The 18,573-nt window shown below is 42.3% G+C and overlaps 1 protein-coding gene across 8 annotated transcripts in view; it reads right to left on the bottom strand.

Annotated features, from left to right (window-relative positions):
- CACNA1C (calcium voltage-gated channel subunit alpha1 C) overlaps window positions 1–18,573 on the bottom strand; it is a 2,322,072-nt gene that overhangs the window by 133,204 nt on the left and 2,170,295 nt on the right. For all 8 annotated transcript variants that reach the window (XM_069628642.1, XM_069628646.1, XM_069628641.1 and 5 more), the window contains exon 42: window positions 12,886–13,235. In XM_069628642.1, the coding sequence (XP_069484743.1) occupies window positions 12,886–13,235 (350 nt within the window). The remainder of the gene's footprint in view (window positions 1–12,885; window positions 13,236–18,573) is intronic.

The raw sequence follows: 18,573 nt of genomic DNA, 5'->3' as shown, positions 1-18,573 counted from the left end.
AGGCAATGGGAAGAACTTGTTGAAGGGACGCCTCCTTCAGGCCTTCATTAATAACAAGCATCTGATGGTGAGAGACATGCCTTTAATTTTCTACCCTTGTGCTTTCCCCAGTAATCTGCAATAGAACTGGGGTGACTCAAAGGTTTTCAGAATGGGGTAGAAAACTGGTGCTATTCAGAGGGTTGATCACAGCCTGTTACTGGAGATATCAAAGAGCCCTTGCATCAGTGCTCACAAGTCACCTCATTGAATGATAAAGCTGGGTCTGCCCCAATGGGTTATACAGAGCCTACATCAGGTCTTGCAAATGGGGTCTGCATCATCTTTTTCTAGGGTGTGTCCTCAGGGCATGGTCGACTCTAGGGATAACACAGGTTTGGCGCTTAGCCGAAGTTCTCTGTACAGTTGCTTTCCCATCCCTGTGTATGAGGTTCCTAAAATGGCAGCCAAAAGGAAAGTCACAAGAGGCTGCCCCCTCAGGCTCTGTCATCAGGTACAGGGCACCTACAACTGAGGAGGAAGCGATGGAGCAGGACACGTTAGAAACACTATGTTTCTTTGAAGCCCCAACAGATCAGCTGCAGAGTTACATTTGCTGCTAGGAACAGATGCTACAACATGGATTGGTACACTAGCCTTCCAGCTTCGGTAGCTGGCTTGGATGAAGCCTCCCTACCTTATGGGATAAATAGTCTGAAGTTCAACAAAAGGAAAGCTCCAAAACTCACTTCCTATCAGGGACACAGCACTACACAATACAAATATTGTAAATATAATTATTCATTATCACAAAATAAATGTTATTATACATATCATATTTTCTAAAACCATGTATAAACATATACAGTTAAAAAACGTACAATTAATTTAATCTTTCACTCATAAATTGAGACCTGACACAGGTGAATATGTTCACTTTCTCATTCACAAATGTCGAAGTCAATTGCACTCAATGTACAAGTTATTGTTCGTTCCTAAACCCGACTTGTCTAAGTTTCTGTTCTTCGTGCTTCAACGTCCTACTGGACTCTGTGGGAATGGGCAATTACCCCTGGGTTACCGGGAAGTCAGGTGCCGGTAATTTTTTTTCTGGTCTGGTGGCAACCTGCCGGTATCATCTGCAGGGTTACCATAAGACCCGTAATGAGGCCCTCAGTCTTTAAAAGACATAAAAACTTTACTCATGCAAGCTTTAGCGCTACCCAATCTCCACCTGACTGGGAATGCTGCCACCCCCAGCCCCCGAACTAGTCCGCTTGAAGAGGATTCACATTGTACAGTTTCACAGGAAAACATGTACATTGCCGAAGCACCATCAGAAGGCGTGTTGAATTCTTCTGTGAGTATCGGCCCAGCGTCTAATAGAACAGGAGATGAAAGCCAAAGTGAAGTTAACTCTAAGAAACAGCCATTCAAACAGAAGAAAAAAAACAAAAAATATGACAGGAGTTCATGACATCTCAAATAAGGGATCCCGTAAGTTTCTTCACAGTATGTTACAAAGAGGAAAACAGGCCCTTCAACAAAACATTGATTCAGGCCTCCGGAGTAACACTTTGAGTAGTGCTGATGAGGCACCTAAAATCTCCATTATACTTGGGAACCTGACATCTAAAAGGAAAACAGGCTTAATAGCCCTCCCGAATAACCAATATAGGATCTCCCAGTCAGCCTACTCACGCAGCAGCGATCTCTTAAAGGAATATAGAGCCCAAACAAGTAACAAAATCCAGCCTTTCCGTGATCCAGAATTACGGAAATAAAAATACATTGCATGGAACAAAATCCACAACTGGCTCAACCTTTTCAAAAGCTCAGACTCCGTTGATGGACCTTACTAAAAAGGAGTATTACTCTACCCGAAGGCATCACGGCCGCCAATCCAAAGAAAACTTTGATCATCTCAAAATGGTTGAATTACCCAAAATCATGTCACAATCTGAGGAAAAGATAGAAAGTGGGCTTCGAATAGGAAAGGAATATTTCCTCATTTTTGAATATTCCCGTGAATGCGATGATAACATTCCTCTAAATAGAAGCAGACTGCTTTCACTCTGGTCAATCCAGCAGCTCCAGTCCATAACTTCAGCCAACATCAAATGTGTACATTTGGTGGACCCCACTCAGCTGGGAAAATGCGCTGTACATATACACTCAAAATTGGTTGAGAAATCCATCATGAATAAGAGGAAGCTATCCTCTTAGAAGGTTTTGAGTGTTATTATGGACGCAAAGAAGGCTACAGCATACTATCAGACAAACCAAGAATAACAGTCACACGCCACTTTGACTCAGACTATAAGTATGATTAGGCCACTAAACATGAAGACAGGAACTGGGGTTGGCTCCCCTCCGTGCTATCTTCCACAGGGGGAACCCGACCAGGTTTCACCTAGTCTTTGGAATATTCTTAGCTGGAACTCTAGGGGTCACAGCTCCTTTTTGAACAGAGAAACCAAAGTCAAATAGGAGGATTTCAATCGTGTCCTTCTGTAGGAAACATGGCAAATATCAATTCATGTCTGGGATGGCTTCACTGTAGTATCCAAGTTGGCAAATAAGGGAACTAAGGGGATGTCCAAAGGTGGCCTTCTCACCGCTATTAAAGCAAATCAACACCTTCTGGTTTGGTGGAATAGACTTAGTGAGAGTTAAAAACTGGAACATATGACTCATGAAAACTTCCCCAATTATTGGAAAGGCTAAAGAAAAAAAAATAATAGACCGCCACAACGGCCAATAAAATCTCCATTTGTACCAAAAACACAAATGTCTGATAGTATTTTACAAATTCGTAAAAGTCAACTACGAAAGGATCTTAAAAAAACATCCAGATCTCTCAGCTTGAAGAAAGAGGAAAAACAAAAAAAGATCCTAATTGGATGTCACTAGAGATGGTGGAAACAGTACAAAATACGGAAATGATCTCCAATAAGGCGTTCCTTGAAAAAAATCATCAAGAAAGATACAAGAGCCACCTAGTGGGAATTAAATAACAAAAACCACCAACAGGCAGTCGCACAATCTAGCGGAGTGAGCGAAGGGGACTGGGTGAACCATTTCTCAAACAATTATAAAGCAGATTTAACAGCAGTAGCAGATCCTTTGGACCAGTACATACATCCTGTATCCTTTAATTCTGACCATCTTGACATGGATATAATAATCAGCAAACTAAAAAACACCAGAGCTAGTGGCCCAGATGGGAAAACAAATGGAGTATTTAAGGACAATCCCAATCTTTGGCCAGACATCTTATTTCATTTGTTTAAACATATAACTATCGCTACTAAATGCCCAATGTCCTGGACAGAATCAATACTGGTTCTGATCTATAAGAAGGGAAATCATGCGGAACCCTCTTGTTATGGTCCGATTTCTCCTCTAGACAACTCATCAAAGATCTTTTCTAATTTGGTACTCAGAGATCTGCGGGTCTGGGGAAAACAGAATAGTCTCCTGAGCCCCTTACAACCTGGGTACATACAGGATGTCGGAACAATCATCAGCGGCCTAACACCCAAAGCGTGCCTGTCAGATGTGGGAGTCGACTCGGGGAGCACCCTATATATGGCGACCGTGGACTTAACCTCCGCTTTTCATAATGTAGATATCTCAACAGCTCTGGTCAACAGCTCTGGTCAAAATTGAGGAAGTGGGACATAGATCCTTCTCTGTTAGCATTAACACATCTCCTGTACTCGAACAATTCAACAAGAGTTAGACTCAAAACTACAGGCGAATTATCTAGAGCAATAGCGTTAAATAAAGGTATACAGCATTAACATTCCGAACAGGCAGTTCTTTGACGTATGAGAAGGGAAAATCCTAAAAGAAGTATTGAGGCTCCCAGTCTCTACACTTATAAGTGCAATTAGACTGCAATTGGGTTTAACGTCTTGGTGGACCAGGTATATCTCCAGAACTATTTGGAAGTTCAATAGCATAGAAAATCAGACCATAATTCTTTAGGGTTCCATTTAAATATTCAAATAAAGCAAAATACCAACCCTTATTTAAAGAAGTTGAAAAAAAGATGCGATAGCTTTGCCATATTGATCGATCTTGATGGCTCTGAATCAGAAATAACCCTATAAAACAAAATCAAAAGATGGGACAAATCTATGGACTTGACGAATCCAAGTCACCTAAAACTTTATGAAGGCAAATAATTATTGTACCTCCCACAGCCTAATTTAAAATCCTACCTAGCCAAATGTCCTAGTGGCCACCATCGTGAGTGGTACCTAAGATTTAGGTTAAACTGTTTGCCAACATTAGAAGTGCTTGGTCCTAAACTAGGAGTACCCTATGTCATGCGAAGGTGCAGAATGTGCGACTCATACAAGACTGAGTCACATTTCCACTTGGCAATGGAGTGCCCTATGTTTCTGAGCCATAGGAAAAGGCATCTTGAACGGTTCATCCACTCATCCTCGATGGTACTGTCAAATGACTTGTGGCATCGACTTATGACCACCTCACAACTGTCACTACTGCTATCTTTAATAAAGCTGCTGATCGAGATTTTTTCAGCCATTGATAGGGTTACTGAGAAAGGCATTAGGGATTGGGCAATGGTTAGCTAAATTCTGTATTATACTCCAAAAAAGGAACAAACATTACCTATTCTATTTCAGTTGTGCTGTTTATTGAAACTTTGGAATGTGGAAATTGGTTTTCAGGATATTTGGATTACATACATAGTTCTGGTTATAATGACAATCTGTAATCAGTACATCAGTACAAGAATTTTAAATTGTTTTTCATTTCTTTGTAAAATGTACAAACTGTTTAACAAATATGCAACAAATAAAAAATCTAAAAATAAAAATTAAATATTAAATATATGTACAGTAACATTTCTTTTGTGATACTGAATAATTGCATTTACAATATTTGATGATTAAATACACTAGTCATTGTGTAGTGGTGTGTCCCTGATAGGAAGTGAGTTTCGTAGCTTTCCTTTTGTTGAAGTTCAGACTATTTACCCCATAAGGTAGGAAGCCTTCATCCCTTAGGTGGGATGCCGATTTTGAGTATTGTGTCTAAGAGGCTTACACACCACTAGTCTACTGTTTGAAACACATACCCACAAATTACCTGATACTAGACAAATATGGCACCAGTCTCAGATAAATGTTTGGTATATAGTGAAGAATATGTATTGAAGCTCCTTAATTCAATTCTGTGTCTAGGTTTAGACAGGAATGGAGGGGAGACAGTGAAGAAGGATCAATGGGATGAATTGACCCAAATCCAGAAGAGACTAATACGCACCGAATTACATTCAATTATTATGTTGAAGTACTTAAAAATCAATCATTGCCACAGGGTCTTATAGTGCACAACGAACCAAGACTTTTCCTGGATAACAACAACTTCAAGCTCAAACAGAGTTATATTGCCAACAAATGTGGCCTAAACTGGCTCATTTTAATTATAGAGACTGGTCAAGAAACATGTCAAAAGATTGAAATAGATTTGAATGCCATGCAGGAAGAAATCAAAAAGAACTTTAATGTGGATGCTTTTAAAATAAAAATTGGAAGCCCATATCAATGATATGAATGGTTTCAAACTAGATACCACCAGTTAGAGTGAAAAGGATGCGGAAAGAAAGACCTGATGAATTACAATCATGAGAAAGGTTTCCCTTATACTAAGAAAGACCATAAGTTTGGCGGAAGCTGGGAAAGCCAAAAGCATACACGACATATACATTTCAGAAATACGTCTTACAGTTCAAGTGATGATGGAGCAGAACATGCAGACTTCAATGGAGCTACTACCAGTGGGATGAATGGTGAAAACAACATCCGAATGAAAAAGGGAAAAGGAATGAGGGGTCAATTCCAAACTCGGCAAAGACAGCCTTTTTTAGGTCGGGGAAACAATCGACGGGGGTGGGAACCAGAAATGATGCAAACCCCCAGCTAAAAACAATCATAGTGAACCTGTCTAGCTATGTTATGTCTGAATTAGAAGAACATACACTGAATAAAGGCCTCAATTTTGTCATCTCTAAACAGCATAACGCATTCAAATTCAGAGTAGAATTCCAGAAATGTATGCGTAAGGTACATCTTAAGGAATTCTTTGCACACTCTGTAGTGAATAATTCAGACAACTGTAGTGGCTTGATAAATGTGTCCTCTTTTTCTCCACTGTATAATTCACACTCCATGGAATCCACCTTGTTTGAATAAAAGGTATTAGAAGACATAGAAAAGTTGGAAGTGAAGGGCATCCCTCAACATTTAAATCTTAGTGGGAAAGAAAGAGAGATCTTGCATAATCTGGGATCTAACATTTCTTTGGTGATTCACCAAGGTTATAAAGGTGGAGCCATCATTATAATGAACAGGGGAGACTATGTGGAAGAATGCTACCTTTTGTTAGTAGACGAGAATAGCTATTGTAAATTACAATCTGACCCTAGAAGTAAACTGTTACAAGGTATTAAGAGCAAAGTAACTAGAGCATTGGACTCTCAGATGATCAGCAAACAGGAAGCAGAATATTTGATACGAGAAAATGGTAGAGTCCCAGTGTTCTATATTTTACCTAAAATTCATAAACAACTAGACAAGCACCTGGGAAGACCGATTTTTTCTGGAGTAAATTCCACCTTAGAACCCTTGTCGAAATATGCAGACTTTTACCTTAGACCTTTCATTCAAGGAATGAAGAGATATGTGAAGGACACCAGCGATGCTATTAACAAGATCGAAGGTCAGCATTTCAATCCAATTAACAACATATTAATGTGTCTGTATATTCAGTCACTGTATACAAACATCCTCCAGAGAGCTACCTTAGAAGTAGCAGAGGAGACCTTGTTACAAAGGATTGATAACCATCCAGTCAGTAATTATTTTATCATATGGTGCACAGGGTCAGCACTCACCCGAAATTTCTTTCAATTTGATGACAATTTACTTGCACAGATTGGAGGTACAGCCATGGGGGTAGCCATTGCCCCTAATTTGGCTAACCTGTATGTGAATATATTTCAAAGACTATTTTGTACTCAGGGATCAATCGATACAAAGACCACATAAAATGTTGGCTACGGTACATAGACGATATAATTGTCTTGTGGACGGGGGCACAGAGTGAAGCTACTGAATGTGTGAATTGGCTAACTACCCGAAATAGATATTTGAAATGTACAACTACTATGAGTAACTCTGAAGTAAATTATCTTGACATTACCATCTCTCATGAAGAAAGGCTCTTACTAGTTAAACCTTTTTACGAAGGCTACAGATAAAAATGCTTTGCTACATTATGGTAGGCACCATGCTCAGCATATCCGGGACAATCTGCATTTCGGGCAATTTCTTCTCCTGAAGCGTAATAGCAGCACGAAACAGGCCTATGAAAAAGAGGCCAGTAGACACTTAGATAAACTCTTGGATAAAGGATATCCCAGAAAACTTGTCAAGCTATCAGCCAAGACAGCATTTAACAACAATAGAGATGCTTTGCTAGAACAACTACCCAGAGAAAGAGAGGATGCTAAATTAGTCTTTGTGAGTACATTCAGCAATGTATCATACAAGATAAGTAGTGTTGTAAATAGAAACTGGAAGAAAACACTGCCCAAATCAATGCCAATGCCAATGAGTACAAATATCAGAAGTATGATCATGAAAAATGATGTGTCAATCAGACAGGAAAGTGGGCAAAAACAAGGTCGCCTGTGGGGACTCCCCCCTATCTTAGGGCACCATCCTTGTGGCAATTGCTTTATATGTCCTTTTGCCAGAAAAACAAGAACTGTTAATATCGGACTGACAAGAGAGTGGCAAATGAGGGAATATACGAATTGTAACTCTGTGAATGTTATATATTTGATTACTTGTTCTTGCAAACGTTTCCATAGGAAAGACACATCGTATGTGTAAAACACGGCTAAAAGAGCACAGGAGCAGCATGAAGAATAAGACTGAGCCAAGCACCTCTGGTCAAATATTACATAGAAAAAGGGCATACCATTTTAGAGCTACATTGGGTTATCCTTGCCAAGGTAAAAGGAACCTCTCAAGAGATTGTTAATAAGAAACTGCTCAATTTAGAATAAACATTGATTTTCCTGACCAAAAGCCACCTAATAGGACTTAATGAACCCATAGAGTGGCATAATGTGACCTGAATGTGCTGAAAGAACGAGCAGCTGCTGTGCGTTTTAGTACCGTTAGCTATAGCTTGTAATGATTTGAGAATTAGCTAGGACATTGCTATAGGAGAAGCTGGATTTTTTGTCTGATACGACTTAATAAAATATATATTTGTTTGAGGGTGATGCACTGTGCCTATGAAGCAAGTGTGATTATATATTACAGTATAGAGCAATTTGGATGCACCATCTTTAAAAGTAACTGGAAATTATGTACAATTAATTAGACACAATGTACATCAAAAATATGGGCTCTGTGTTTAATTTTACCACGTTAGAAGTACCCAAAACGGTGAAGGAACATTTCCACACATTAAGAACACTAAGACGGATCTGTTTGTTTTATCCATTTATGATATTGTAAGGGTTGTGTCGCGTTAATCATTAGCACTATGATCTGTGTGAGGACGGTACCTCTGTACACTAAACAAAGATGCAGTAAGGCTGTATATGCAGGGAATCAAGCCAGCGTAATGATGTAATGACGTTTTACGCGCCACAGGATGATGTCATCGCGCTTAAGTGATAGACACAATGACACGCAATGCAGTCTGTTTAAACACACTACACGGCGGTGAGACCACTTTGGTAAAACCTGCGGCCCTAAAGAATACAGAGACTGTGAAATAACGCGTACAAGCAAGTACAGCGTAACTGTCCTAATGATTTTAGGTTTTACAATAACTTCACGTGAGATTGCCACGCTAAATAGGTTCTATACATAGTGCAGGTCCTCTCTGTTTTAGGTCACAGATCTGTGCCCCATAAGAAAGTATGCTAACTAGGAGACGCGCAAATTTCAATATTGAGAGCGAACAAGCAGAGGTGAGTACCTTGAGCTTGATCTATTTTGAGTAACCTAGTTAGTGGTATTTTGGGTGATTTTAGACCACTTTCTGGACAAGTAGAGTAATAGAAGGATGGGATTGTGTTTCCCTGTAGATTAACTTTGTGGTGATTCGTAAATTATGCCCCAACACTGTCTCTGGGTGCGGTAGCAACAATCAAAGTTGGAGATAGTCGTCAAGGAACATTTTTCTAAGACAGCGTAGTAATTTACCATATCATGAAACTAAGGGTTTATTGATGATTTTATATCAAAAAGTCACTGAGAGACTTAGGAATTAAATTAATTTGTTTTTTGTATTTTAAGGCACACAGTAGATGGGTATGCACTGAGAAAACACACATACAAATAAATTGACATCCCCTGATGAACGTCCAGCACTTTGAAGCATGAAGGACATAGGGCCTCATTACACGGAAGGCGGTAAGGGTTAACGGTCACCGGTAATGGTACCGGTGACAGTTAACCCTTACCACCTTACTACGAGGTCCCTTTGCGGGTTGGTACTTTAACGCCTGCTTTTTAGCAGGCGTTAAAAACCAACATGCAAAGGGACCAGGGTGCTAATTACGGTACCACAATTTGCGGTACCGTAATTAGCACCTTCCCCATTCCCATTATGCCCTATGGGGCAAAATTGGGAATGGGGAAGGGCAATGGGGGAAGGGGGAATTACCGCCCTGCCAACCTTGGAATAGGGTGGTAATTCCCCTTTCCTCCAAGGCGGTGCCGGTATTTTACCGGCATGGACCAAGGTGCTAACATAGTCATCCGTATTTCCAAAATTCAGACATTTATCAATGCCCTAACAATTTAGTTGTAGCATTATGATACATTTTTCAGACTCATATGAGGAATTACCTGTTCTCTTTTCTTTTTTCCAGCTGAAAAGTTCAAGTGTCTTTTCTAACAAGTGCCTTCATTATCATTAGTTGTTATAAGTGGGGATAACCCCCCCCCCCCACCATTTACCTCCCGGCTCCATCCTCTGTTGTTCCTCTTGCACAATATTAATTGGATGTTGAGGAAGCAGTGTAATCACAGAGCGATTAAAACATTTTCTTTGTGTTCTTTTTGTATGAGCCGAACAACTACCATGCATTCCTAGTTGTAGCTTCAATCAGGCTACATTAGCTATCTCATTTGGATTTAGCTGACTTGTCTCCCCCGAGGGCTTATTGCCTGACTGTCTGCTGCGTTCTGGAGCAACAGGATTCACTTGCAAACACTTACTAAAAAAGGGTTTGTACTGCTATGAGACATCATTTCTGCCATTCCACTTTAATATTTGCTTAATATCAGTTAGGTTATTCAGAGTCTCAACAAGATTTTCTTCTATTGGATCCAAAGCACAGATGTTCTTAATCAGGTTGTACTGGTCTTAGATTTAATCCAGGATCTTACTTTCCCTCTGCAGATTTTCTGAGTCAGAGCTGGTCGGTGTACCTCTGCTTCTACAGTATTTCCAGAATGAGAAGTCTGAGGAGGGAGAACGCTACCAGACAGCCACCTTTCCCCTACCACATCCATTGCCTCTTACTTTTCTAATACCAACAGGTTTCTTTTGAGTGGTACGAACACAAGGCAATTTAGCATAGCTACCACTGTATCTTTTTTGGTATTTATCTTAAGGATTTTATAGGGCTCGATTTTGGTATTAGTCTTGGCTTCTCTGAAACGCATGCCCCATTATTTTTGTATGGCTATGTGTTACTAGTCTAAAAGTCTAAACAAGGGTAGTATAGCTGGAAACCAGAGCTTGATCCTTCACATTTCCTGAGGAGTAACTCATATTCAGAATCCTTAAATGACATGAGAAAGCAGTCTGTTCTTGTAAGTATAGTCCCTTTTGTCAGAGAACATAAATTGTAGTATGCTCGCTAATGCTTCCCGTGGCCCTGCCATTTAAGAATTTACCAAATCTGTATCTGAAGTTGGATATTGTACATTGAAGAAAGTGGCACAGACCAAAAGTTAACCCAACCCAATAGTACAAAGGATAGTTTTATGCGGTTCAAGAGGAAGAGAGTCCTTTCATGGAATTAATAAGGGGGAAACAGCTACAGAAAGTAAATAAGGAAATAGACCCACAATTTATGCTCCCTGTACTGCAACAATTATCATAAAATTAAGCAGTTAGTCAATTTGAGTCCCCACCCATTTATGTCCCTCTGTCCTATGTACATCCTTCAAGAACGCTTCCATTGCAAGTTTGGAATTTGAATAGGAAATCCATTTTTGATAGACAATCTGTTTAATTGGTGAGGAAAACAGTTATTTGGTTGAATAGCAGGGAGTTGAGAACCATGGCATGATGCTCCCAGGGGTTGTGAGAGATAGGGGATTATCTTGATCAGGGTTCTCATCAAAAAGATTCAGCAAGTTATTTAAATGGACTATTTTTACATGCCACCAAAAGAAAGTGTGTGACATTTTCAAATGGCCTGGTCTGTCCTTGTTTTTATCATTTGCGCTAATTAAAATAGTAAAGAGTTCTTGCAGTGGTAAGATGTTATGTATGTGTTAATAATTGTGTGGGCAGTGTATGCACTTCCCTGCCATCAAAAAGTTATTAAAATATAGGAATTGGTAGAAAATATAGACATGTTTCAGTACCTTTACTGGAGCTCCCTTCCTTACTTAAATGTTACAACACTACCCCTTTTCCGATGTGCTGTGATTAACTTTTGCCCTTCATAACCCAGAAAACGAAAACGGGTATGCTGACCTCAACCTCTTGCATCACTTTACTTGTAAGACCCTATTTCTCGGTTATTGTGGTCAGTCTCATATTATATATTGGAGATATTTCGTGGTTTGTGGGGAAATGTAATGGTGATTGAGGGGCCACTGCATGCTGCTCATGGGGTAATGTCATGGTTAATTTGAGAGCCAATTCATGGACATAATGGTAATGTCATAACTCTGTTATTCAATTCTGCTATAATGTTTGTGTACTTTTATTGCTCATATAGCACCAGGGGACCACTCCGTTGGTGATAGTGCGCGGTACAAATATCCTTTAACATTAACATATGCGGGCGATTTTATAATGGGTAAATGTCATTGTGATATGAGGCCCTATCTTGCTGCTGTTGATTACCCCTGATACTAAAGTAAGTCATTTCATGGCTAATGTAGCGTTAACTTCACGCTGCAATTAGAGAATTGCATGGCCTTTTCTGTGATATTTAATTTCTACTTTTAACTAACCTGATGTAGCACCAGTAATTTAGGAATGCAGACCTTTTCTTTCTCAGCAGTTTTTTTTTTTTACTTTCCATTTGCAGGATACGCTTGTTGTGCGCTACTTTCTTATGGCTAATGTTGATTTTCTTTTATTGGATATGACCGTAATAGCGTGATACAATAGATGTGTGCAACTACAATAGAAAAGTCGGATTTGAACATGCCATGCAATGGTCTGGAACAAACCATTAACAACACTGTTGTGTGAGCTTGGCTATATGTAGGTACCCTTTAAATCTACCTTGCGATTTCATACATTCAGAAAGGTATTTACGTTGTAGTTTTTTCTGTTGGAAACGTTGTCAGATTGCCCCGTTCCTTCCGTTTTAAAATATCTTTAATCTATCTCACATCTTTCATTCAAAATATGCTGAGTAATATTTCTCCCCACTCACCACAATCTCAGTTTATCAGTTCTCTTAAATTTCGTATGCCATCTGCCACCCCATCACAAGTCTTAATCACCCATGATACTCTCTGAACTCTACCCATCCACACTTGCCTTGCTTGCACAAACCTATATTGATACCTTTATTTCTTCAACGTTCTCTTTGCCATGGGGCCTACCATTGCACCCCTCTGAATTACCCCCCATTCTTACCTCTTGGAGCTGAGCTTCCAAGACAGCCCATGTGCTTGCAGGGCAGGAGGTATGGGGTTGTGACCTTCCACTGTACAAATAGTGCTATGGTAGCTGGATGGTCGTGTGAAGCGGCCCAATGCAGTGTTGTTGGCATTGTTAATGTTCGCATTAGAGCCCGAGGAAGAGTAACTGCTGGGTGTGAAGGTAGAGTCCACAAGCTTTTCATGGGATGGGGATTCAGTGTCTCCTTGGATTCCAACAGCCTTGTTAATGTGCAGCGGACGCTGGGTGGTAAAGGTCTGGGGAAAGGTGCTTCGGGCATCGCTCTGGTAGTAGCTGACATGGTTTCCAAACAGGCCGCCTGCCCTCTGTAACAGGCAGAAGATAACTGTTGTGAAAACTCTGATATCCACACAAGAAGACATTTATACTATGGATCAAGCATCTCTTGTACAGTTTTGTACTACAAAGCCAAAGACACAATGCCATATAGAAAAACATGTTTTGTTTAACCAGTTTTAACAATAAATTTTGTATGTACATCACATTTAAGACACAATGCTCTCATTTCTTTTTAACAGATGTTTCAAAGTTACTCATCGCATGGTGCTTTGTATCTTTCAAATCTGACAGTCCTCAAGATGTGACAGTGAGAAATCCATAGGAATTGCCAAGTGCATTGTTTTTCTTTTCACTTGTATTTCGCAATGGTATTATCTTTTTTCTGCTTAAGGTATCATCATGAGAGAGAATATAATGAAACAAAGGGAAAACATTATAATGTCTTAGAAAAAGAAAGAAAACAATTGAGAAATAAAGATGCACACAACAACATGGCATACACTATATGTCGCAATAGAAGTATCTACCTCTTATCTTTGAAGCTTCTCTGTTGTGTGTGGCAGACATCTGTTCCTGAAAGCAATCCTATCTACTAAACAACACTCTTAACAACATATTGTACTCGCCATCAACATATGTTAGAACAGCTAAAATGCAATGTGCGCTTCACCACAATACAATACCATGCATCGTGGAAAGTCACCTCTAACAAAAGTATTACTTTTTCCCCCACCATCAATATGGCTAAAATAAACCAACTTTACCTCTCTGAGCTTGTTACATTGTGGGATGAGATGCACAACTCATATCCCATCCTCAAGGTTTAGCCATATCCAACATGCCTCATTAACAATTGTTCTGCAGCGTAGGCACTGAATACCATCCTCACGATGGCGCCTGTTCTGCACTGACATTCCCTGCTGTGTCTAAGTTTATGCACACCTATAAGAGCTTCATAGCTAAAGCATTGGTAGTGAAGAGGAATGGACAGGAAATCTCTATCACTACTCTTCTTTTTAGCTTTTTTTTTGTTTTAATGTAAACTGTTCTCGCCTTAAAGAGCCTACAATGAAACCACTCTTTTGGAATGAAATGTGCAATGTTGTTTCTTAGATGTTTCGAGTGCAAAAAAAGCAAAAAGGTATAAAATATGGGGTCCATTACCGCAAATCACAAAAAGAGAATAGTCATGGGAGGGGAGTTCAAGCGTTGCTGCCAGTTCAATACATTTTTGTTTTTTATTTGGTTGGAGACAACACAACCACGTGACAAGAGGCTATTATTATGCATTGCCAAAACTGCCATGGGGTTTCCCCCCAGTGCCAAGGACTTTTTTGGTGATTTCGGTATTTCACCATTCAAAGCCTTCTAACATTTTGTCCTTCATTAACCCTAAGTGCCAAGGACGAGGTATCTCGTCCTTGGCACTGAGGAGGTAAGCCAAAGGACGAGATACCTCGTCCTTGGCACTTAAAGGGTTTTGAAAACATCAATGTCTTGCTTTGACAAAGGTCCTCCCACTGGCTGCTTGCATGAATTTGTATTTTGCCCCTCCAACACATAACACCATCAAGCTTGGGGTGGAAGGAATTGGGGCATCTGCAGTGAAATACTTTATGGATGTGGCCTTGATAATCCAAGCCCTCAGTGGCTAGCCACACTCAAGCCATTAAAGAAGGGAGGGCCGATATGGAGGGATGGGTGGAGGGACAGTGGCAGCATCTGGGCACTCAGGCTGGCAGAGCTGCTCAAAATCAAAATTACCTTAAGCACCAGGGAAGCAGATGGTGAGAGAGTGCCCAGCTCCCAGCGCCTGAAGGACTCCCACCGACTCATGGCTGCTGGCGGGATCGCCAAAAAAAGCTGCAATAACTGAATCCAACGTACTGAGCCTGCAGCTCGCCTGGAACCCGGCAACAAAGCAGAGGGGTGCGGCGGGCGCTAATAGAGGTGAGGAATGTCTTGGGAGCCCAAGGCAGATGAATCGTTGTGACAGGCCGGCAGGGCGCCGGGGGTGGGGGGGCGCAACACAGGGATACATTGCACACATGGAGAGTCCTAGGATGTTGCACAGGTCCTGAGCTGGCTGAGCCTTCCCTGATAGTGGTGTGGAGCAGCCTCTGATTGCACTTGGTGGGAAGAACGCACGACACACTGTTAGCACTTGACAAGTCCAGTATTCGTGTGCAAAGTAGAGAACCCTGTGCCCGTGTGATGGCGAAACAGAACAAACGTCCTTAAATATGGACATTTCACCCCTCCTACAGGCCCAAGATAAAGGTAAGAGATTGTCATGATCACTGCTTCCAAGGAGCCAGGACCAGCCCAACGTCCTTGGAAGCAGGCCCCTAACCTTAATCCTAGGCACCAGCCGGTTCCCACTGGGACCTTTTGGACCTTGTCCTGGCGCCGGTGGCGCCAGGCTCATCAATGCCATCGGTCCCGGCACTGGAAGCGCCGGGCTCATAATATATATGAAGATGCTTGGGTGGACTTACCTGCAGCAGACCATGCTGCTTACTTACCAGCTGCATAGGAATCCTCAGTAAGCCGGAACTACTTTCTTACCTGGGTGGGGCAAGCTCCACTCCCTGGATACAACACTGGAACTCTTCTGGAACAGGAACTCTTTTCTTACCTAGGCGGGGCCGTGGAGGAAGACGCCTCATCACTCCAAGGCTATTTAAACCACACCCGATTGATGAAACGTGCTTCGCGTTATTCTGCATCTGCAGCAGAACGCTCACCGAGTCTGTTCCAGCCTTTCTTCTTCCGATCCTGAACCTGCAAGAACAATACTTACCACTCCTGTATCCAGTCTTCAGCAGAACCTGCAAGAACAATACTTACCATTCCTGAATCCAGTCTTCAGCAGCACCTGTAAAGACAAGAAACAACAGGTTAGCACGGCAACCTTCACATGCAGCGCATTCCTCACCTGATTCATCGGCAGCGACCATTTCTTCACGCTGCAACTCCGCCTGTGAAAACAAAAGCATAGTTATTACTTACCGGCACTCCGCGCATTCCGGATGTTTTCAACGCTGCGACCCAGCATCTGAAATACAAAAGAAAAGACATTAGACAGGTATTTACTTACGCTCATCGCGCTCGCCACAATAGAACGCCTGCAAATACTCCGGCGTTTTCCAGCAACTCTTCAGCACGAACTCACAGCTGCAAGAGAAAAGAGACAGTTAGAGCGCTTGCAATTACTTACGCATTTCCAAGCACTTCATTCCAAGGCTCTGGCTCCAGCTTCGGCTCTCTTCACACCATCTTCTATTCCAAGAGCCCTGCAAAACAAATAGGAGAAAGCATCATATCGAGCCCTGTTCTATATTACGTGCCCACGCACCTAAAGACTATAAGGACTAAAAAGGTGTCCGGAAACTCACCGCTCGTGCAGTTAACGGCGGTAGCAATCCTCTGATGTCAAGAGGCCTACGTTTCACCCAGTGAAGGAACTGGCAACGTCACCCTGCACCAGACGCAGATGGAGAGTCCAGCATTCACCTATCTAAGGTGAGCACGTTGACCTGGGGGCTCTACGGAGAAGCTAGGAAGAGAGAGAGAGGGAGAGAGGGACACTCAACAGCCCAGATCATTAACCCCCATATTCTTTCACCTGCAGAAATCTCACCCTTCGAGTTCGACACACAGTGCGAAGAGGCTCAGCCCCAGAAGCCAATCGAGTCCTGCACATCACTTTTCGAGTCACAGACACCTTCCTGCCTAGACCAGCGCCTCCGTGGGAATCAGGTGAGCGTTACAGAGATTACGGCCTCTGGAGATTACCATAATGAGTGGGAAACTAAATCGGATCTACGATCGTTTCTGAAAGATATTAAAAAGGAATTTCATGACCGTATGGCAGAACTGGTGACGATACTGGCTGGCCTAGAAGTGAAGCAACTAATAAATGAGCCAGAGAATCTTGGGACGGACCAGGAGGCGGAGGTCACAGATCTTACCCAGAGACTGACGGCAATTGAACAAAAATGTGAACGCCTGGGCTCCAAACAGGAAGACATGGAAAACCAAGCCAGACACAATAACAAGACTTAAAGGGGCCCAATACACAATACAGGATAAAGATCTTGAACATTTCCTCTGTGCTTTATTGCTGACCCAGGAGAAATTAGATCTGACTCTGGATCGCACCCACAGGCTTCGCCATTCTCCTAATGCAAACCAAGAGTTGCCACCTGATGTGATCACGTGTGTCCACTTCTTTGTAACCAAACAAAGAATAATATTGGCAGCACTGAGAAGTTCAAAATATCGAATTCTGCAACTTCTCAGTTCAAATATATCAGGACTTTTCCACCACAACTGTTCAAGAATGGAGAGCATTCTGCCGATTGCTCTATATTTGCAGGAAGAAAAGATTGTGTACCACTGGTTCATCCCAGCAACACTCACCTTCCTGCAGTTGGGCAAAAGGTGGGCCATTGGCACCCCTGGGGAAGCAGGAGAGTTTCTAAAAAGGGGATATAAGGGGGCCCAACAACTGGGCTCTCCTCTGACGACTTTGGCCTGAGACACCCCTCAACCGCGACTGCAACGTACTCCGTGGACCAAAGCTGGCAAGTCCCGCAAGCCACATGGCCCAAATAAGCCAAAATGAAGAGGAAAAAGCTGGACTGGTAGCACTTGGCTGGAGGGATAAACAGTTTCAGGGTCAGCTTCTAAAGCACATTAGTACCCGGCAAGGGCGCGATCAGAATGAAAGAGCCATTCTGATTGGCCCTCGCCGAGTCGTTACCAGGCCAGGAATCCCTCCGTCGGGATTCCACGGCCTTTGTCCCCGGCGGGGGGGTGTGGCAGCCCCTCAGCCAATGAGGAGGCTCGAAGCAGGGCCTTCCCTGCTCCGAGCCTCCCCAAGGCTGAGAGGCTACCTTCGCCCCCCGCCGGGGACAGAGGTAAGGCTTGTTTTTTTCCCCTTCCCTCCCCGCTCCGAGCCTCCACACGGCTGGAGACTTCCATCGTCCTCCACCGGGGACCCAGGTAAATTTTTTTTTCCTCTTTCCCCTCCCTTCCGCACTCCCAACCCCACTTACCTTCTTTTTTTTTGGGAGCGGACGTGCTGGAAACGCTTCTGTTTCCAGCACGTCCACTCCCGATGGCCGCCATGGAAAGGGAAAACGGACTCCGTTTTCCCTTTCCATGGCGGCAATTTTCTTTGACGTCTTTTTTTTTTACTGAAACGCTGCAGCGATTCGAGAAAAAAAGAAAGTTTTTAGTGCCCCGGTCACGCAGTTTTTGCGGGCCGGGGTAGTAATAGCTATATGCCCCTCACGGCGGGGGCATTGCCGACTCTGGTAATGCCCCGGGGCCTTCGTTAAGGCCCTCGCTTCGCTG

This window comes from Ambystoma mexicanum, chromosome 12 (genome assembly GCF_040938575.1).
Source record: "Ambystoma mexicanum isolate Mex_15411 chromosome 12, UKY_AmexF1_1, whole genome shotgun sequence".
Taxonomy (NCBI): Eukaryota; Metazoa; Chordata; class Amphibia; order Caudata; family Ambystomatidae; genus Ambystoma; species Ambystoma mexicanum.
Note: the sequence above shows the minus strand (reverse complement) of the source record. Positions and strands in the feature narration are given on the sequence as shown.